The following is a 20787-nucleotide window of genomic DNA, read 5'->3' as shown; positions in this document are numbered from 1 at the left end:
CGGCCTTATTGATTACCTTTCAAGGAACTCTGATGAAAGTTTTAACCTTACGCGATTTGAAAGGTTGTAACAGCTTAAAACAACACAAATATATGGCCTTTTTCTTTGAGAAAGGCAAAATGCCGCCCGGAACGCTATGACACAGATGCTTGCTGGCCCACCACTTCGAGCTTCACATAGTTAATGAGTCGGACGTGACGTCAGGTGAATACAACCTATAGGCTAGCTTTTTTTTCGCTGCCCTTTTCCCTCACCGTATGGTATGCCGAGTCGCACTTGCTCTTTGCGGTAGCCTTCCAGTGCGGCGGCCCAGCGCGTGACCTGCTCCGAGGTCTCGTCGGACAGGCCAGACCGCTCTACAGCGATGAGCTGTCCCTCCTCCACCAGGGAGCCTTCCTCCCCGGCGGCGTCCGGGTCGATCACCACCTCCACTGTCTCCACTGGCTTCACAATCTCCAAAATGTTCAACTTCTCCTCACCTGGACAAGAGAGTGGGGGGGTTAAAAGGGAAAAATCAAGTTTGAGTGTACGGCATTGGGTGACTTGGAAGATTGTGATCAAGTCAGCACCTGGTTTGGTAATAATCTGCAAGCTGAGCTGCACAGTGCCGTCTGTTTTGACGCCCTGATCGAAGAGGCTGTGATCAGGGTGCAGCTGGAAGGAAGAACATGACCGATAAGCGTAATCCTCAAATATGTTTTTCATGTTATACACACAAATATCAAACCAATAATGGGCAGCAGCTGTACCAGCAGTAGGATGCCTGGCATGAGAGCTTGGTGTTTTCCACGAGTTATTCTCAACTAGTGAGTCGCAACATGCTTGGTAAAGATGTGATGTTTGGGAACGAGTGGAGTCTTTTGAACAGCTCTTTTAAGTAAACGACGATAACTGTTTTACAGTTGCGAGACGTTTGTTTGTGAGGAAACATTTTTAATTGTGCGTTAGGGAGGGGCAATATGGCTTAACATCTATATCGGGATACATGTTGAAGCATCCTGCAATAATGATAAATGTAAATGAAGATATATAATTTGGTATCTAATTGATAATAGAACCATTTAAAAACTACTTGCAAAGGGTCTTAATTTGGCTGCTGACGTATGCAGTAACATATTGAATTGTTTATGTATTATTTTACCCAAATTGTTATTAAACTACTTGCTAATTTTCTGTTAATATCTGGTTAATTTATGTTAAAAAACAGTTATATCTACACCTCTGTTAAAATGTACTAAGCAATTTTGTTTCTGTTGTTTGGATACTTTACATCGGTTTTGGGTGGTACTACAAATTAGTGTATGGATTCAAATTTTCAAGATCATTGAATGATTATATTTTTTTTAATAAAATTATAACCATACAAAAACACAGGATGGTGGTGTAACAACATCAATTAAATATTAAAATGATTTCCTACTATTGGCTCTGATTTGAATATTTTGTTTTTTGCCCTTAAAGCCCTCCTGTGTCCAGGTACTTATTTGTTGACTTTATAAACAATTTTAAAAAATTACAAAATATTTTTGGCGTATTAAAAATATTGATCTAACCACTGTAGTATCGATTAGATACTGATATTATACTCTCTATCGTTTCTGTCGATATTTGTATCAATCTACTCATCTTTGTTTACATTCGAGAGCCAGAGCTTTCGGTTAGCATATTGTCCTACAGTATGTAGTGTAGCATGTTTAGCTATTCCTCATACTCCAGTAAGGATGGGAAATGATAACATTTTTCCAGTTCTGATTTCCTTTTTGATTTTGCATAAGAATTCGGTTCTTTATTGATTCTCATTTGGATGAAAAGATAAACAAGTTGATTAACATTAACTTTGTTTTGTTTCGAGAAACATGAATGTACAAACTCAACAGTAAGGGTTTTAAGAGACCGACCACCTCCATCGGGTGCCAGGATCAGGGTTCCTAAGTCAGAAAAAGAAAAAAATGAAAATAATAATAATACAGTTAATAATGTGCTGTAGAAATAAACAAAATATTGCATAAAATAATTATTTTAGAAGACTCTATGAGCTGACCACTCAAAAGTAAAAGTATACGTCAGGTCGTGACAAAAACAAGCAACTCAAGGCCAATAAAACTGTGCATTGTGCAATTCTGCAACCATCAGCCATAAACATTAACCATTATTTTGCAAAAAACTAAAGATATTCGTTTTTTTTCAGGAAGGATATGAGATTTCCTCTGACTCATTACGGTGTCTTTGCTTTGAACAATTCTCAGACGCTGAGACAGGAAGGAGGCGCGCGCAGCCTGCCAGTCATGCGCTGTTTTGTCACGATTTTCATGATAAATATTGATTTTATGTTCACAGTCATAATAGCAAATTTTACAGTGAGTTGCAAACATGACAGATGTGTTAGTTAGTTAGTTACCTGCAGTACATTGCTGACATCGCCGCCGTTGCTGCTGGTGGAGATTCACTTACGGCTCAGGCGGGATGGTAAACGCATCATTCATTCAAAGCTTTCACATGCTGTGTGTGCTAATGTTTCTGCTAGTATTTCCTCTCTCTTTGATTAAATATCCACTTTGAAAGTATTGCAAGTTGCCCTGTTGTCTTCCTTCATGTGAATAATTCTCTAGCTTATGTGCCGTTTCCGCTGCGTGCGTGGTGACGTCACACGCTTTCACAGGAATAGATAAGGGAATCGTTAACAAAACTGACAAATGATCCCCAGAAATCGAAACACTGGGAGCCGGTTCTCAAAAGAACCAGTTTTCGATTCCCCTCCCTATTCTGCAGTGATACGTGTAAGAAATAGATTTTATTTGCTGCCATGGAGGCAAGGATTACTGACTTAGAAGTGGCTTTGCACTGTGGAGAGACGTTAGGTCCTAACGAGAATGCAACAGTGCGTTGAGGATGCCTTCGTTTGCTTGTCGCTGTCAAGTTTGCAGGACATAGGTAGAATATGTCACCAACATGCATTATCACAATATAACAATAGTATTAAAAGCTCCATCGTCAGCTAAATGTATATAATTTTTGTTGTATATATCACATAATCCTATCATGCACCTCAATAGAACGAGATAGAATGCAGAAGTTATTTAACTTTAAGGAGATTAATTAAGATGAAGAGATCCAAGGCTTAATAAGTTCATTAAATTTTTGATTAGGAGCGTGACCCAGCAGCACTGAATTTTTAATAGCTGTAAAGTCCATCCATCCATTCATTAGAATCATCAAAATGATCAAGAAACTGAAAAAATTATTATGAAATATGACACTCAGCGTGTCGTGGTGACTAATTTGGGTCCCCACGAGTCATCAAGGAGTGATGATTGGTGCAGCAATCAAACTAGTTGAGAACCACTGCTTTACACTCAGAGCCGTGCATGGAGAGAGTATGGACAACTAAACAACACGCACCATGTTGGAAACCAAGGACCATGCTTGGAAGCATGCAATTGCAGCTGTTCTGATGTTAGTTTTCATGATTAAATAAACCAAAATTATAAGTCTAAATACAGTTCTAAACATATTCCAGCTCATACACTTACAATAAAACATGCTTTTTTCCGTCAAATTATAATTTTGCGCCTGTAATTGATGTACTTCGCTGGGTACATACAACGTATTACCCTCATTTTGCCAAAATCCTCATTAGCTTTGGACCAACAATGACAGATAAATTATGACTTGTTTTTAGTACGTCAACTGTGGTGGCTGCGTCCAACATATTGTTTGTAGTCACCGCGCTATATTTATATGCCTGTGACAAATCATGGCTTCCTGATTTCATTATCTCCATATTAACTTGAATACTGAACTAATGCTGCTTTTTACTGCAATACTTATTAGTTTAGTTTGGTTTATTGGTGACACATGCAGAAAAGGTGCAATTTTGGAGCAATGTTTTGTCAGGCAAAGTGTGTTACTTCACTGTTACTGAGAGTGCGATACACCATGTTTCCCATGTGTATTCATGCTTGCTTACCTCACAAAATAAACTATTGTTATTGGCTCTACAGCCTTACCGCGGAAACCTTCACTTCCTATATTTTCTCTTTCCTGTCTTGGTTGCGGAAAATGTACCGGTATGCAATTGCTTCCTGCATCTTTTGCGAGCGGTGCATCCCCATGCCGCACAACAGGGTATGTTTGCAGGACTCTTCATCTTAAAGAAATGCATAATGAGGAAGTGCAGTGTCCCTAAACTGCGGCTTCCAACTGGTACATAACATGGCGCCCTGTAGTCACATGAGCGTCTTTTGACCAATTTAGGAGATCACTTGAAACCGGGTTGTCCATACTATATACTCTATACACAACTCTTTTCACACTGACTTACTGTTCCCCCATGAGGAGCAAATTGGTATTACATAAGACAGAAATAATTCCTTTAAGGTTGTTTTGTGCAATTGCCACTATAAAATATATCTAATTATATATATTAATTAATATATTAAACACAAACAGTGTTACCTGAATGTCCTGCAAGCATATGTCATATGCTTCTAGTGGGATCTGGATGCGTGGCTCCAAAAGCTTCTTCAAATTGCCCACTGGCTCGTTGATGTCGATGTCTTGCTGAATTAGATCCGATGCCATAATGGTCTGTTCCTCCATGCTACAAGCAAGAGACAGAAAAAAAGTCTGTGTAACGTCCTGCCACTTTGGAAGAAATGCATCTTTCTCACCCTTCCTCCAGGCATCCTTGTTTTTCACGTTCGTCGATCTCGATCTCTATCATCTCTTCTCCTTCGCCCTTTGACATGGTCTCAAGAGTCGAGCTGCAGAAATGTGATGGACACACTGTTACAATTGTGCTTTATTCCAAAAAGGACATCGTTCCAAATAATGAATTGTGTTTTACATCTGTATGCTTTAGGTTTGTTTAAAAACAAGTGGTTGTGATATTTTCAGGTAGAGCGGTAACATCTCATAAAAATTGGAGCCATGTTTTAACGGGACAGAGACTGTATGAAAAATATGTTCATCTATACTTTCATTCAACTAAATCTCCTCGATCAATTAAACTGTAGCTCAACTTCCCATATGTGTCGTCATACAGCACTCCATTTTGCCTCAGTGGCCTAAAAAAAAAAAAAAAATTCACACAATTCTTCATAGAATAGACTTTGCTGGCTTTATAGTGCAGATCACAGGAAGTCATTCAAGGGTACCTTTCCTATGGAGCGGATTTATACATTGTCTTTTTCTTGTATTAGCAAACAGCTTATTTACACAAAGGCATGTCATGTTTGTCACTGGTTGCACGTTTAATCGCATTAAATGACATGTCTTTATTACCCACACAAGTGAGTGAACATTCCCTGGGTTCATTTTTTCTTCCCAAAACAAATGTATGTCCCTCTCTAGCTACAGTTTAAACTAATGCTAGCGAGTAAGTCCAGATGTTTTGGACGGATCTTTCAGGATTCCCTGTGACATTTTCTACGGCAACTAATGACGGTGATGTTTGTAACTCAAATGATTGTTTGCAACTTAAAGCAGAACATTTACTGGGGAGACAGTTCTTATCTCAAAACACTCTTGAGTTGGCGTACTCTTATGTTGAGGTACAACTGTAAATTATTCTAGGGGCTACATTTTCAGAAAAATATAACTTAGGAAAACAGGAAGTGTTAAGTGAGCAATGGGAATGACACGCTAAACTATCAAGTTTGATTGCGCCATCTTGCTGTCTCGCTGTTGATTCTCTGCATGGAATGAGAAGAGAAACTAAAAATGAGTGCTGCAGAGAGCGAATAACTTGTCAAAAAAACAGGAAAAGCCACCTCAAATGTATGGAAGTTTTTGGGATTCTTTCAAACGGACCGTAGTCATTCGCCGTGTTCATCTTTTCTTTTCAACCCTTGTCTATCTCCTATTCGGATGTGCGGAAACAACAGGTAGGAAATAAAGTGCAGGACTGTATAAATAAAACAAATAACAAAATATAACAAAAGTGCAACTTTAAAATAATAATTTGGTCCAATAATATTTCAATAATAATCACTGTATAACATGAATTAATTTTTATACTTAAATTACAATAACTGACCAAATTTAATGTTACACAGACCACGTAACTTCCAGTCAGTAAATCTGCAAAAAATGTTCTTCTCAGGTTTCTTTAAGTTTACATTTTCACACTTTGCACTATTTTCAAGTGGTAGAAAATGGATGGATGGATGCACTATTTTGTTACACTTTAAGCAATTTTCTTACACATTCCTTATTTTGGCACCTGAATTTAAAGAAGTTATTGTTAAGTATTAATTGTGATTTTAGAATTGTATTTACATTCATTGTTTGTTTCCCATGGTTGTGTTGACATTTAATTTCCTTTCTGCCCTGATAGCTGAGGATTACATTCATATGACATTTTAAATAAAAATGTTAACATGTAACATATATTTTTTCTTGATCCAGATTTTCCATAGGTCATAAAACTATCAATAATTAACGATATCAACAGACATAAAAAACTTTTTTCAGCCATTTCACCCAGCTCTACTCTAAGTACCAAACATGAGTCAATCATGCTCTATGAGAGAGGAGAATTCTTCTGTTTTTAGGAGTCTGCTGCAAAAACCCTGGTCAATAATACTTTACGTGACAAGTGTGCTCTGTTGTTGCAAAAAATGCAAGTCAAATATGCTACATGTGACAGGAGTGTTCTGCTGTTTTTAGATATATGTTTCTGACTTCAAGAAGAAGACTCACTTTTTGGGAGAGAATGTTGCCGATAATTCACAGTCCTCATGGAGGGACAAGAACATATATGTTTTAATGCATTCTAACTCGTAAATTAAAATCTGCTTACAATGGATCCTATGAGAGCCATAAAGTCATTGTGTGTACTGCCAATCTTCCGACCCTAAAACCTACTGAAAAACATCCAAAAAGCCCCAACAATACTTAATTTCCATTTCATGACCTGGATCTTAACCAAGTATTAGCGATATTGTTATTATAAGCGCTAACGTTACAGACCTATTTTTACTGTCGCATTGACATCATGAGCTGGTGAGCTGCTTTCTTGCCTCTGAGCTGGTGAAAGTTAATTCTAGATTATAAATCATGCCAAGTGAGAGCAGGCATTGTACAGTAAGTGATGTTTTATTATGTTCATTGGCTCTCATGAAGTGTGCCGTGATTCATAGTAGCTGTTATTGTTGGAAGGAAAAAGCAAATGTTGTGATGCGTTTGTGAAATAAATGGGCTGCTGTATGCCTAAACTGAGCAAAATATGTAAATATTGCATGTTGATATGAATGTGCTCTTTACTACATTATATATATACTTACGGTGTGTACATAAAATACTGATGGATGTTTTTCAAGCGCTTTATAGACAGAGTAGAGTGACACCCATAGGCTCCATTGTAAGCAGACTTTTGCCAAAGGTTAATCAAAAACTAAACATTTGTGCTTAATTTACATAAGGATTGTGAATGGTAGGTAAAATTTAAAAAAAAATTAAATCCAACCCAATCCAATCCACTTTATTTACCGTATTTTCCGCACTAATAGCCGCACCTAAAAACCACAAATTTACTCAAAAGCTGACAGTGCGGCTTATAACCCGGTGCGCTTTATATATGGATTAATATTAAGATTCATTTTCATAAAGTTTAGGTCTCGCAACTACGGTAAACAGCCGCCATCTTTTTTCCCCGTAGAAGAGGAAGCGCTTCTTCTTCTACGCCAAGCAACCGCCAAGGTAAGCACCCGCCCCCATAGAAGAGGAAGCGCTTCTTCTTCTACTGTAAGCAACCACCCGCCCCCGTAGAAGAAGAAGAAGCGCGCGGATATTACATTTCATTTCCTTTGTGTGTTTACATCTGTAAAGACCACAAAATGGCTCCTACTAAGCGACAGGTTTCCGGTTCATGAAAAGACGCAATCTCTCCATCCACACACGGACTACTATTTCACAGCAACTGCCTAAAGACTTTCAAGAAAAGCTGGCTACTTTCCGTGCATATTGTAAAAACAAGATAGCTGAAAAAAAGATCCGGCCAGAGAACATTATCAACATGGACGAGGTTCCACTGACTTTTGATATTCCTGTGAACCGCACTGTGGATACAACGGGAGCACGTACGGTGAATATTCGCACCACAGGGAATGAGAAGTCATCCTTCACTGTGGTTCTAGCTTGCCATGCTAATGGCCAGAAACTTCCACCCATGGTGATATTCAAAAGGAAGACCTTGCCAAAAGAGACCTTTCCAGCCGGCGTCATCATAAAAGCTAACTCGAAGGGATGGATGGATGAAGAAAAGATGAGCGAGTGGTTAAGGGAAGTTTACGCGAAGAGGCCGGGTGGCTTTTTTCACGCAGCTCCGTCCATGTTGATATACGACTCCATGCGCGCCCACATCACGCTGGTTTTTAATATATTATTAAAGTTTGACTGACCTATCTGACTGTTTTTTTGACATTCCCTTTAGCGCAGTTAGATGCGGCTTATAACCCAGGGAGGCTTATGGTGCGGAAAATACGGTATATAGCACATTTAAACAACAAAAATGTTTCCAAAGTGCTGCACAAAAATTTTAAAAACAAGATTCACATATTATCCTTAGCTCCACCAATGACTGAATAAAAACAAAATGAATAAATATTAAAAAAAAAAAAAAAAAAAAAGATTAAAAACTATTTTAAAGGGTAAAACCAAATAAAACAATAAACAGAAATACATATTTAAAAACCACAGAGGACAACACAACTCACGTAGTGTTAAAAGCCAGAAAATAAAAGCGGGTCTTAAGACGAGACTTAAAAACACTCCACTGTGGGAGCAGTTCGAACATGGAGGGGCAGAGTGTTCCAGAGCTTAGGGCCAACCACGGAGAAGGCCCTGTCTCGCTTGGTTTTAAGTCTCGTCTTGGGCACCACGAGCTGGAGCTGGCTCTCGGACCTCAGAGCGTGCAGAGGAGTGTAAATTTGAATGAGGTCTGAGCTATAATGAGGTGCCAGTCAATGCAACGCTTTAAAACCAAACAGCACAATTTTTAAAAATCTATTCTAAAATGAACAGGGAGCCAGTGCAACGTCTCAAGAATTGGGGTTGTATGCTCGCGTTTCCTGGCCCTTGTTAAAAGTCGTGCGGCTGCGTTCTGGACTAACTGCAACCGGGAGAGAGCTTTTTGGCTAATGCCAGCATAAAGTAATCTGACTCTCGCCAGATCCTTGTAGTTCGCTGAGCTCAACACAAGGATCTGGGATCGAGGGCAATGCAAACTCCTTCAAGATAGCAAAAAATAATGAACCAATCAGGATCGCCGGGCGGAATTTCATAGATGTGACGTAGCGCCAAAGCGACTGTTTGATTCAAACAACAATGGCGGCATGCAGTGAGGAGTCGTGTGCTGACATTGATTCTGTTATTGCAACTGTTTTGTCGAATCTATCGAATATTAATTCTTTAAAAGATGAACAGAGAACTTTTTGCTCTGTTGTTATCCAATATGTCGGCTGTTCTATTTTGGATTTCCCAGTGTCGCTCTCATCAGCGCCATGGGTTGATTTTGATGTGAGTGGTTGAAGTAGCACGTCATTCAAGATAACGTACAAGTGGTTTCTCCAATCACATACAATGATTTTTTTTTACAAGGCCCCGCCTTCTGAAATACATCTCCTATTGAGAAGTCCCAGATCCTTGTGTGGAGCTCAGCAACTACACGGATCTGGCGAGAGTCAGGTTAGCGTTTCCTGGCCCCTGTTAAAAGTCGTGCTGCCGCGTTCTGGACTAACTGCAACCGGGAGAGAGCTTTTTGGCTAATGCCAGCATAAAGTGCATTGCAGTAGTCCAGGCGACTTGAAATAAAAGCATGCACGACTTGTTCAAAAAGGTTAAAAGATAAAAACTAGGGATGTCCGATAATATCGGACTACCGATATTATCGGCCGATAAATGCTTTAAAATTTAATATCGGAAATTATCGTTATCGGTTTCAAAAAGTAAAATTCATGACTTTTTAAAACGCCGCTGTGTACACGGACGTAGGAAGAAGTACAGAGCGCCAATAAACCTTAAAGGCACTGCTTCTGCGTGCCGGCCCAGTCACACAATATCTACAGCTTTTGACACACTCACAAGTAAATGCAAGGCATACTTGATCAACAGCCATACAGGTCACACTGAGGGTGGCCGTATAAACAACTTTAACACTCTTACAAATATGCGCCACACTGTGAACCCACACCAAACACCAAAGGGACGGCGTGGCGCAGTGGGAGAGTAGCCGTGTGCAACCCGAGGGTCCCTGGTTCAATCCCCACCTAGTACCAACCTCGTCATGTCCGTTGTGTCCTGAGCAAGACACTTCACCCTTGCTCCTGATGGCTGCTGGTTAGCGCCTTGCATGGCAGCTCCCGCCATCAGTGTGTGAATGTGTGTGTGAATGGGTAAATGTGGAAGTAGTGTCAAAGCGCTTTGAGTACCTTGAAGGTAGAAAAGCGCTATACAAGTACAACCCATTTATCATTTAAACAAGAATGACAAACACATTTCGGGAGAGAGAACATCCGCACCTTACCACAACATAAACACAACAGAACAAATACCCAGAACTCCTTGCAGCACTAATTCTTCCGGGATGCTACAACATACAACCCCACCCCGCCCACCTCAACCTCCTAATGCTCTCTCAGGGAGAGCTTGTCCCAAATTCCAAGCTGCTGTTTTGAGGCATGTTAAAAAAACAATACACTTTGTGACTTAAATAATAAATATGGCAGTGCCATGTTGGCACTTTTTTCCATAACTTGAGTTGAAGTTGTTCTCTTATTTTGGAAAACCTTGTTACATTGTTTAATACATCCAGCGAGTCATCACAACAAAATTAGGCATAATAATGTGTTAATTCCACAACTGTATATATCTGTATCGCTAATTAAGAGTTGGACAATATCGGAATATCGGATATCGGCAAAAAAGCCACTATCGGACATCTCTAATTAAAACGGTTGTACATTTTGCTAGCAGTTTATCAAAATTTAAACATGTGTGCTTATTTTACATAAGGATTGTGAATGATAGGCGAAATTCCCCCAAAATACAGTTCCTCTTTAACACGCAGGCCTGATCTGATGTAATTCAGAAACCTCCTGTGGCCCCCGGACTGCCAGTCGAATATCTATCAGAGTGTGCATGTTGCATGTGTGATGACTGTATTATGATGATAGTATATATCTGATAGTACATATTCTGTGTCATGAATCAATTTAAGTGGACCCCGACTTAAACAAGTTGAAAAACTTATTCAGGTGTTATCATTTAGTGGTCAATTGTACGGAATGTGTACTTCACTGTGCAACCTACTAATAAAAGTCTCAATCAATCAATCAATGAAGGCCTATCAGCCTCCACTGGGGCAGTTGACCTCCTGTCTGCTACAGCTGCTAGCGTTTAGCAACACTCGAGGGCGAGGCTTTGGCTTTTAGAGGCCAAACGCTAGGCCCACCGCACATTTAAAATACACACTTAAGGTGTCCGTTTACGTTTAGTAAACACGTTGTGGGAATCACATTAGCCACGAATTCAACGTCAATGCCGAGCAAGTTAGTCGGTGACGCTGGCGGAAATAGCCAAAAAAAAAAAAGTTAGCAACATTCCCGAAAGCCGTCGAAGGCGTGGGGCGAGGCAAGCAGAAGAAACACTTAACGATATCGTTTAAACAAAAACACCGTGTGTTTTTGACTTTTATTTTTAACTAAATACAGGCGTTTGGTAACATGTTGGGGCTGTGACTGGGGGAAAGTTTTAGAAACGGAAATAGAATAAACGGAAACAAAACAGCATAGGGCAAATGGAAAGGAGCCGGAAATCCTGGCAAAGGTTTAACTGCGTTGATACTTCCGAGAGCAGCACGGCTCAGCAAGACACGCGTTGTTAAGAGGGTAACGTAGAAGTGAACATAGCGACTAAACGTATATTTCATCTTAAATTAATGCTTTTTTTTATTGCGGACAAAGTGCGGGGTGAGGACTGAGCGGCGCCATTTATCTTTTGACTACGTGTGTTAACGCACGGAGTGGTTAGCGGGCGGCTAAGCTAATACTCACCGCGGGTAACTTCCGACTTTTAAAGTCAAACGTACAGCTATGTGTATCTTCTCGGTGGTTAAACGGCGATCATAGCGGTGCTATAAACATCACATTTTGTGCCGTTTTTCCTCTTTAAAGATAGGCGGCCTTCCACGCGAGGCTAACGATGGCTAGCTCTGCGAGGCTAGCAGCAAAATAGCGGGAATAGAGCAGAAGTGTGGCTGACAAAATGGACGCACTTTGTTATTCCACTTCGTTTAGGAAAGTAGACCAAACCATACCTGGAAACAAGGTCTTTGGAAACAATGATGGAATTGAACCAATAGTGGGTGATAGGCAGAGTATATTCCCTCAGTCAAGGCGAACTTTTTGGTCACAACTACACACTCAACAGCGAGGAGGGCGGAGACTAACTGGCATGACTGAAGTTAGCCTCAAAAAGTTGCCTGGAAAGCAAACACGACCGTCTGAACTTGTTTGTATTCCCGAATCAAACACACTAACAAATCCAAGCAGCACTTTGTGCCTCAATTATTATCAACAAATAACGTGTTTTGACAAAATGAGGAAGTCGAAAACAAGATAGTCAGCACGGTCCACCCACAGGAAGTTATGATAAAAAAAAATGTTGCACAAAACAAGCATGTACGTTTTTAAATGATTCTTGATCATGATTAAAAATTCAAATGTTGCACAACACACGCATGTACGTTTTAAATGAAGAACCAATTTTGTGTACCCTCCTGACAGCAAAATCTGCAGGTTTGTGAATCTGTTTTTTTCTCTTGTGTTGTTGCCAACTCAATAAACATAAGTTTATGGCATATATTATTTGTGCTCTCCTGTATGTACAATAACGTCGTATTACCAAAACACGGGGGTCATGTATTTACAAACACCCACACACTCCCGATTATGTACTGCTGTAGTTATAACCATTGCTAATAACACGATTAATCTGTTCATCAGCATAAATACAATTCCACAGGTTAGTTTACAAATCTTGGGTTTAGACCTTACTGTCACAAGATCTAGGTTACATTATGTGGGGTTATTTTCGTCGTTATACTCGATTTTTCACAAGTTCACAACGACTTTTATTTTGAAATTCACCCGCCACACAGAATGTTGATGTACATTTCCGGTACGGACTTCTACGAAACAAAAGTACGTGCGTAAATGTTGCTTCACTTGTAAATTTGTATGCAAATGCACGATAATCACATTATCTTACTAAGACAAATGGTTAGGAGTGAAAAATGCTTTCATTGATTAACGCTTAGTGCCATACTGTTTGTCTTAAATGCAAACCATTCCAATAACGTTGACATTGGGGTTCTTTTATTCTGAAAGGAGTCGGACAGGAAAGCGTGTTGTTGCTGGTTGGACACAGGCGAGCCAAGATGGCGGAGTACCTGGCGTCGATTTTTGGGACAGAAAAAGACAAGTATGTAGTTTTTTAAAGATGATATTGTTATGTGCACCCTTCTCTGCATATTAGAAGTTAAATAACACACTCCTGCTTGTTAATATATTGGGTAATTTTGGAATAGCTCACGTTTCTTCAGTGGCTAATGCGAGCTATAGCTGCTAGGCTAGCTAACACTTGGTGGCTAGTTAGCTTAATGCCACGCCGCTAGTGTTTCATGGCCTGTGTCGTCAATGTGGATAATAGTACTAGAATTGTATCTTAATATAATTGGTTAGGTAAATCAATAATATAGCTTAAATTCTTATACACCGGAAGTGGTCAATTATGCCAGAACAGGCGCGTAAACGGCTGCTATCTATTGGAGTCTTTGTTTCAATGAAAAACCATGTAGCATCTCCGCACGATTCTCAAAATACGATTACTGTTTATTCTCCCTAAATATTCCTCTACATCACATGGTAGATTAAATGAAGGGAATATACGCTTTTTATAGGTTAACTGTTTCCATAAGCACCGTATTATGTTTTTTCATTCATTCATTCATTAGTAGTTAATTGACTTTCATAAATGAGTATTACATCTTATAATACAAATATTGAATTATTAATTAATAAATATGGTAATAATTGGAGTAATTACCATTGTTTGACAAATCGGTTTATGGCTCTCTTTGGATTATAATTAAGTTATATATAACATTTCTCATTTTCAGTCCTTTCAAATTGTCTCGTGTTTTTCTCTCCCCAGAGTAAACTGCTCTTTTTACTTCAAAATCGGTGCCTGTCGACATGGAGACCGCTGTTCTCGATTACACAATAAGCCAACGTTCAGCCAGGTAAGATCATAATTTAGTTTACTATAACTACAATATTACGAGCTTTGATTTAGGTTTTTCTCTTGTCAATTTATAAAATTGTTTGTACTTATGAATGTACCACAGCCACAACATGAAATGCACATTCATTCAAACATGTTATATGCAACTTTGCAAAATGACTGACCTTAAATCGTCCTTGTGATGCAGACAATTGCGCTCTTGAACATTTACCGCAACCCTCAAAACAGCGCTCAGTCTGCTGATGGCCTCACCTGTAAGTCTCCAATCCACATACCGGTATATTAAATCAAAAGAAAGTCTTGCTTAACTGTTTGTTGTTCTCCGTTATTACCACTAGGTGCCATCAGCGACATGGAGATGCAGGAGCACTATGATGAGTTTTTTGAGGTAACTTGAAGATTATAGATGCTTCTTATTCTTGCTTGCAACCATTTCTGCACAGCTGTGGACTAAGATCCTAATACATTCTGCTAAACAGCGTGTGCAATCTATAAAATAGTGTACTATTAGTGGGCGTGTTTCATCTACTAAAGCTGCGTGTGCAATTGAAAAATGGTGCAGACCGCCTTATTTAAATGAGGATTTTGCGTGTACTGTACGGGGGATCACCACAGAGACACTATTTACTGCACATCCATGTTATCATGCTCCTACGTGTGGTGATTTGCTATGTTTTCAAACAAGTAGGACACATCCACCACTTTGTATGGGCATTTTAGAAGCAGTCTTGCATTGCATCTACATTGAAACCATTTTTTTTAAAATTTTCTTTACCGCTGAAGGTGCATGAGAGGGAAGCTGCACTACTGTGCTCAAGATGCAAAAAAAATGCATACTTGTACTTTAACAATTTTTTATCCTATAGAATATATATATTACTAACATATATTGTATGTGAAAAAACAAACGTCATTTAAAAAAAATTAAATGACACCAAAACTCATCAATGGAATTACCGTATTTTCCGCTCTATAAGGCGCACCGGATTATATGGCGCACCTTCAATGAATGGCCTATTTTAAAACTTTGTTCATATATAAGGCGCATAGAATAGACGCTACAGTAGAGGCTGGGGTTACGTTATGCATCCATTAGATGGAGCTGCGCTAAAGGGAATGTCAACAAAACAAATAGTGATTGTACTGACACTTCTACTTTCTGCTCTCTGTTCAACGACCCACTGTTCGAGTTTGTCCTCCAACTGTAGCCATCTTGCTTTGTTCCCTCCCAAACTCTGTTTAGTCTTCTCTACTTGGCGTAGGTCACCATTGATTCGTTAATGTTGAATTTTCTCGCTGCTGCTCTATTCCGGTGTTCTACTGCGTGACTGATCGCCTTGAGTTTGAACTCTGCGTCGTAAGCGTGTCTCTTAATAGGAACAATTTTTGGGTCTTTACATAAAGTTTAGGTCTTGCAACTACGGTAAGCAGCCGCCGACTTCATTTTCCCCCGTAGAAGAAGAAGAAGCGCTTCTTCTACGGGAGACCTGTTGTGGACCTGTTGTGGCTCAATATTGGTCCATATATAAGGCGCACCGGATTATAAGGCGCACTGTCAGCTTTTGAGGAAATTGGAGGTTTTTAGGTGCGCCTTATATTGTGGAAAATACGGTAGTTTTAATCAGCCCCTTAAATCATCCAGCAGCCATGAAATAATGGATCATGTGTAAAACAAATGTTTGTTTCTGACCATCGAAATATGTGAAAACGTACATGTAGGACTGAGGATTCTCTGTCCATCATTTGTCTTGGCATCGCAAACACTCTCACAGAGGTGTGTGTGTAACTATCAGTTTGCGCTTCCTTTTCAAATGTGCAAAATAAAGCGCAAACTAGTACTCCCAAAACGGTGATGAGTGTTGACAAATCACATTACGTGTTATACTTGCATCTTCTCCCAGTATTGTGAGTGTTTAGATGATCAGCATATATTTTGCATTTTAATGAAAACAGACGAAAAATTAATTGCACGCCTTATTCTGCCCACTTAAGAGATGTAATCCAATAGTAGCAGATTAACGCTACGTGTGCTATCAAGTTTGCATGTGTTTTCGTACACGCAAACCTTAAGTAAATAAGGCCCGTGGTGATCAACGGCATGCTTTAATCAGTTTGGTTGGCTAAAATCTGGGGAGCACAAAAAAATAGATTAATCAGAATCGGTTTGAGTAAAAATCGCGATTCAGATTGATAAATTGATACATTTCAAAAATCACTTGTTAAAAATATACATATATTTTTTGGAAGAATGCATTTTTTAAAATAAGTTTTTAGTCCATTTCAATTCAGCAATAGGAAGCTTTTCTAACCTATAAAATGTTTTGAAAAGGTTTCATTTTAATTATAATACCAAATGATACATTTCGTGAATCTGTTTTTTAAACGAGAACCGTGTTAAATCAAATTGTCAACCCAAGAATGGGATTGAATTGTTAGGTGACCAAAGATTCACAACCCTACATTTGACCCGGGGTTGTAAGATCAAAATTTGGTTACCAGTAAATTTGAGTACAGTAAGCGAACAAAATACAAATAAAAAAACCTTAGCTTGTTGTAAACTGCTCAATGATATGAAAACATTTCAAACTGCCAGCATGTAATTCTTGCATAAATCTAATTTTTAATAATCAAAAAATCCAATTATAATATGAAATTACATATTTTGCAGTGTTTCTTTTTAGGAAAGTGCAGCGATCAGTCTGAACATTACAAATCAAAAAATCTAATTAACACTACCGTATTTTCCACACAATAAGGCGCACCTAAAACTCTCCAATTTTGTCAAAAGCTGACAGTGCGACTTATAATCCGGTGCGCCTTATATATGGACCAATATTGAGCCACAACAAACCTAAACTTAATTTTCATAAAGTTTAGGTCTCGCAACTACGGTAAACAGCCGCCAACTTTTTTTTTCCCCGTAGAAGAAGCGCTTCTTCTACGTGGAAAAAAAAAGTTGCACTGTCAAAAGCTGACAGTGCGATTTATAATCCGGTGCGCCTTATATATGGACCAATATTGAGCCACAACAAACCTAAACTTAATTTTCATAAAGTTTAGGTCTCGCAACTACGGTAAGCAGCCGCCAACTTCATTTTCCCTCGTAGAAGAAGTTCTTCTTCTATGGTAAGCAGCCGCCCCCGTAGAAGAAGAAGCGCGCGGTGCATGCTGGGATATATGACGTTTCATTTCCATTTGTGTGTTTATGTAAAGACTCCAAAATGGCTCCTATTAAGAGACACGCTTTCGACGCAGAGTTTAAACTCAAAGCGATCAGTCACGCAGTAGAACACGGATGACAGAAGGTGAACACACGTTCACCAAGACAGGGAGACAGCGCCGGACGACATACGCCACTATCTGCCAGTGGATCGTAAATGCCTGGGCTGATATATCAGTCTCAACTGTGGTCCGAGCTTTCAGGAAGGCAGGAATTGTCACTGAACTGCTAGACAACAGCAGCGACACTGACTCGATTAATGACGACTTCGACGAGACGGAGCCGGGCATTTTGGATGCCGTATTCGCCCAACTGTTTAATTCGGACACTGAAGAAGAAGAATTTGAGCGATTCGTGGATGAGGAATAACTTCATAAAGTGAGCTTTACATGCTTATTTTGTGTGTAGTGTTGTGTGACATTAACGTTTGAGCAACGTTGAGTTATTGATATTGTTATTGCTCTGCACTATTTCGAGTGTTACTATATTGTGATTGCACTAACGTTTGATTTACCGTTACCGTGTAAATCAGCTGTTTATTTATTTTGGGAGTGAACAGAGTTGTCAGAACGCTGGTTTGTAATCTATTAATAAAGTTTGACTGACCTATCTGACTGTTTTGTTGACATTCCCTTTAGCGCAGCTCCATCTAATGGATGCATAGGTGCGCCTTACATATGAACAAAGTTTTGAAATATGCCATTCATTGAAGGTGCGCCTTATAATCCGGTGCGCCTTATAGTGCGGAAAATATGGTATATGTATCCTCACAACCCTAATAAAAACACATTAATACATGTAGTAGTTCTGTTTACTTCCTTGATATGATTTTAGTTTTCACAAAGCTTTCTCTCTGGTCTTCTTAGGAGGTTTTCACAGAGATGGAAGAAAAGTATGGTGAGGTGGAGGAGATGAACGTGTGCGACAACCTCGGGGACCACCTGGTGGGGAATGTGTACGTGAAGGTGAGTGTCAGAACTTTAAATTGCTGAGAAAAAGGAAAGAAAATAAGCTCTCAAGAGCCCTGTGATCACCTCTCCTTAGTTCCGCTGTGAAGAGGATGCCGAGAAGGCAGTGATCGACCTGAACAACCGGTGGTTTAACGGGCAGCCCATCCATGCGGAGCTCTCCCCTGTCACAGACTTCAGAGAAGCCTGCTGTCGCCAGTATGAAATGGGGTGAGTGCGAGCTGACTACTCGACGGACAACCAGAGTAGACTAGAGGCTGGAACAGAGAACTGTGATTTACAGCCTTAGGGAGGAAGAGATGGATTAGATTGAGAAGGGAGATGGGCCTGGGTACAACAAATACTGAATCAATGAGTAATGCTTTTTTTTCTTTTACAAAAACCTTTTACATACATTTTAAATGTTTAAAAATACTAAGGAAAACCTAGTATTTGAATTTCCTTTCAAGTATCATAGTTGATGTGATATACTTAATTATTGAATGAAACCATAGGTTGAAAGGACTGACCTTTTGAGCTAAACATTGTCACATGTACATATTCTACTTGTAACAAAATGAACTGCAACCTATAAGACTTTCACATGTAAGTGACCTGGGCACATCCCCAGCTTACTCCAGCTAAGATATTTCCTCTAGCATTCACCATTTTACATCTAACATTTTACCCTCTTCTCTGCAAATCGCCTTCATTTCAGTTTTCTTGTTCACAGCTATTATCCTGGAGGGTGTGGCTCTGTGACCATTTTTGCTTCAAAATACAACCCAGTGGGACTTTAGATATTACTTTTCACCAAGTTTTGAGAAAATATTTAGTAAAACAAAACAAAAAATGTTTGTGAATGACATTCTGATAATAAAATTGCATTTTGTGCCAAAATATTCAGGTATTTTTTTTAAGGCTATTCAAATTTTGCAAGTAATTTACTGTGAATATTTATGATAAATCACAATTCATTAATGTGATCTGAAAAAAAAAAAAAATTGACAGCACTTGCTAATCATTAAAGTGTTACAACCCATACAAAATGTGGATCTGTAGTGCCTGAATTATGCCATTTGCCGGTTGCTCCCAAGCGGTCAAGCCCATCATACATTAAGAAACAGCGGCTTCTAATCTTGACACAAAAACAGGCAAAACTTAATTTTTAATCCTCAAAAATCAGTAAATCATGTGTCATTTTGTTGTGTGCCCATTTTCTTTAAACTGACCATAAATAAGACATGTCTTTAAAACTCAATAGACAGCTACACCATTTGTGTTAGCTTTCAGTTTAAGTCGCCCCAGACTGCTTGGCACTCAGCATCAAGGGTTGGAATTGGGGGTTAAATCACCAAAAATGATTCCCGGGTGCGGCCACCGCTGCTGCTCCCCTCACCTCCCAGGGGTTCCTCAAGGGTGATGGGTCAAATGCAGAGAATAATTTCGACACACCTGGTGTGTATGTGACAATCATTGGCACTTTAACTTTAACTTAAGTATGCAAGTTTTATCAACTCAGTTCCCCTGAATGTAAGATCATTTGACCCGTTTTATGGAAATGGTAACAATTGCATCTCTGCAGGTCACTGGTGTGTGAGTGACGGGGGTGGGGGACAGCTCTTGACTAGCTACTAAATTTTTTGGCGCCACCAGTATGGAATGTATAACTATCGACCTTGAAAAATAGGAAGGCCGTGGTAAAAATTACCATCTTATAGTCGTGTCATTAGGTCAGTTTGGCATCTTTTTCTTGTCTTTCCTCCACTCTAAAACGAAAATGTAATCTTTCCACAGGGAATGCACCCGAGGTGGTTTCTGCAACTTCATGCATCTGAAGCCTATCTCACGCGAGTTGAGGAGAGAGCTGTATGGACGTCGTAGGAAGGGGTACATGTTCAAACACGTCCATCTGATTCAAACAACTGTTAAAGCTAATATTCCTAATCTGTCCCTCTCCTTTTTACACCTGCAGCCGTCACAGGTCCCGCTCACGCTCCAGGGAACGACGATCCCGCTCGCGGGACAGGGACAGGGATAGAGATAGAGGCCGGGGGGGCGGCCGTGATCACGATAGACGCCGCTCCAGGGACAGAGAGCGCTCGGGACGCTTCTGAGCCCCAAAGCCAGAACTACTTCTTGCTTCCTTGTACCATCCGCACCATTTTTTTTTTTTAAGTTTGTACCCTCCTGTTCCCGCGTTTATTGTAGGAAGAATGGTGTCATATTTTTGAAGCTGCGACAGCTTTAAGTAACTTGTGTTATGTACTGAAATGACTTTCACCCCATTAAAATTTTTACGTAATGTGATGGCGA

The 20787-nt window shown here is 39.6% G+C and overlaps 2 protein-coding genes across 3 annotated transcripts in view; one reads left to right on the top strand and one right to left on the bottom strand.

The window, feature by feature from the left end:
* The window catches only part of gabpa (GA binding protein transcription factor subunit alpha), a 22365-nt gene extending 9790 nt beyond the window's left edge, over positions 1 to 12575 (bottom strand). The window contains exons 1-5 of the mRNA XM_061971110.2: positions 12317 to 12575; positions 4671 to 4763; positions 4456 to 4600; positions 570 to 654; positions 255 to 479 (exon numbers count right to left, since the gene is read on the bottom strand). Coding sequence (XP_061827094.1) covers positions 255 to 479; positions 570 to 654; positions 4456 to 4600; positions 4671 to 4747 — 532 coding nt within the window. The 5' untranslated portion in view covers positions 4748 to 4763; positions 12317 to 12575. The remainder of the gene's footprint in view (positions 1 to 254; positions 480 to 569; positions 655 to 4455; positions 4601 to 4670; positions 4764 to 12316) is intronic.
* Positions 11770 to 20787, top strand: u2af1 (U2 small nuclear RNA auxiliary factor 1). 2 transcript variants are annotated; one of them, XM_072914480.1, is made up of 9 exons: positions 11770 to 11888; positions 13389 to 13482; positions 14215 to 14302; positions 14492 to 14558; positions 14643 to 14692; positions 18391 to 18489; positions 18569 to 18702; positions 20269 to 20361; positions 20447 to 20787. In XM_072914480.1, the coding sequence occupies exons 2-9, from the start codon at positions 13439 to 13441 to the stop codon at positions 20586 to 20588; spliced, it is 717 nt and encodes a 238-aa protein (XP_072770581.1). In that variant the 5' UTR covers positions 11770 to 11888; positions 13389 to 13438; the 3' UTR covers positions 20589 to 20787. The 2 variants fall into 2 exon arrangements, with proteins under 2 accessions (XP_072770581.1, XP_072770582.1); XM_072914481.1 differs by lacking the exon at positions 11770 to 11888 and adding an exon at positions 12870 to 13202.

Source organism: Nerophis lumbriciformis, linkage group LG13 (genome assembly GCF_033978685.3).
Source record: "Nerophis lumbriciformis linkage group LG13, RoL_Nlum_v2.1, whole genome shotgun sequence".
Lineage (NCBI taxonomy): Eukaryota > Metazoa > Chordata > Actinopteri > Syngnathiformes > Syngnathidae > Nerophis > Nerophis lumbriciformis.
The sequence above is the reverse complement of the archived record's forward strand: the minus strand, read 5'-3'. Positions and strand labels throughout refer to the sequence as shown.

Excerpts from the sequence above, each read along its gene's own strand:
- u2af1 (XM_072914480.1), top strand. The coding sequence starts at position 13,439 with ATGGCGGAGTACCTGGCGTCGATTTTTGGGACAGAAAAAGACAA. Across the intron at positions 13,483-14,214 it reads TTTGGGACAGAAAAAGACAA|AGTAAACTGCTCTTTTTACT; the intron begins GTATGTAGTTTT and ends TTCTCTCCCCAG. Across the intron at positions 18,703-20,268 it reads TGTCGCCAGTATGAAATGGG|GGAATGCACCCGAGGTGGTT; the intron begins GTGAGTGCGAGC and ends ATCTTTCCACAG.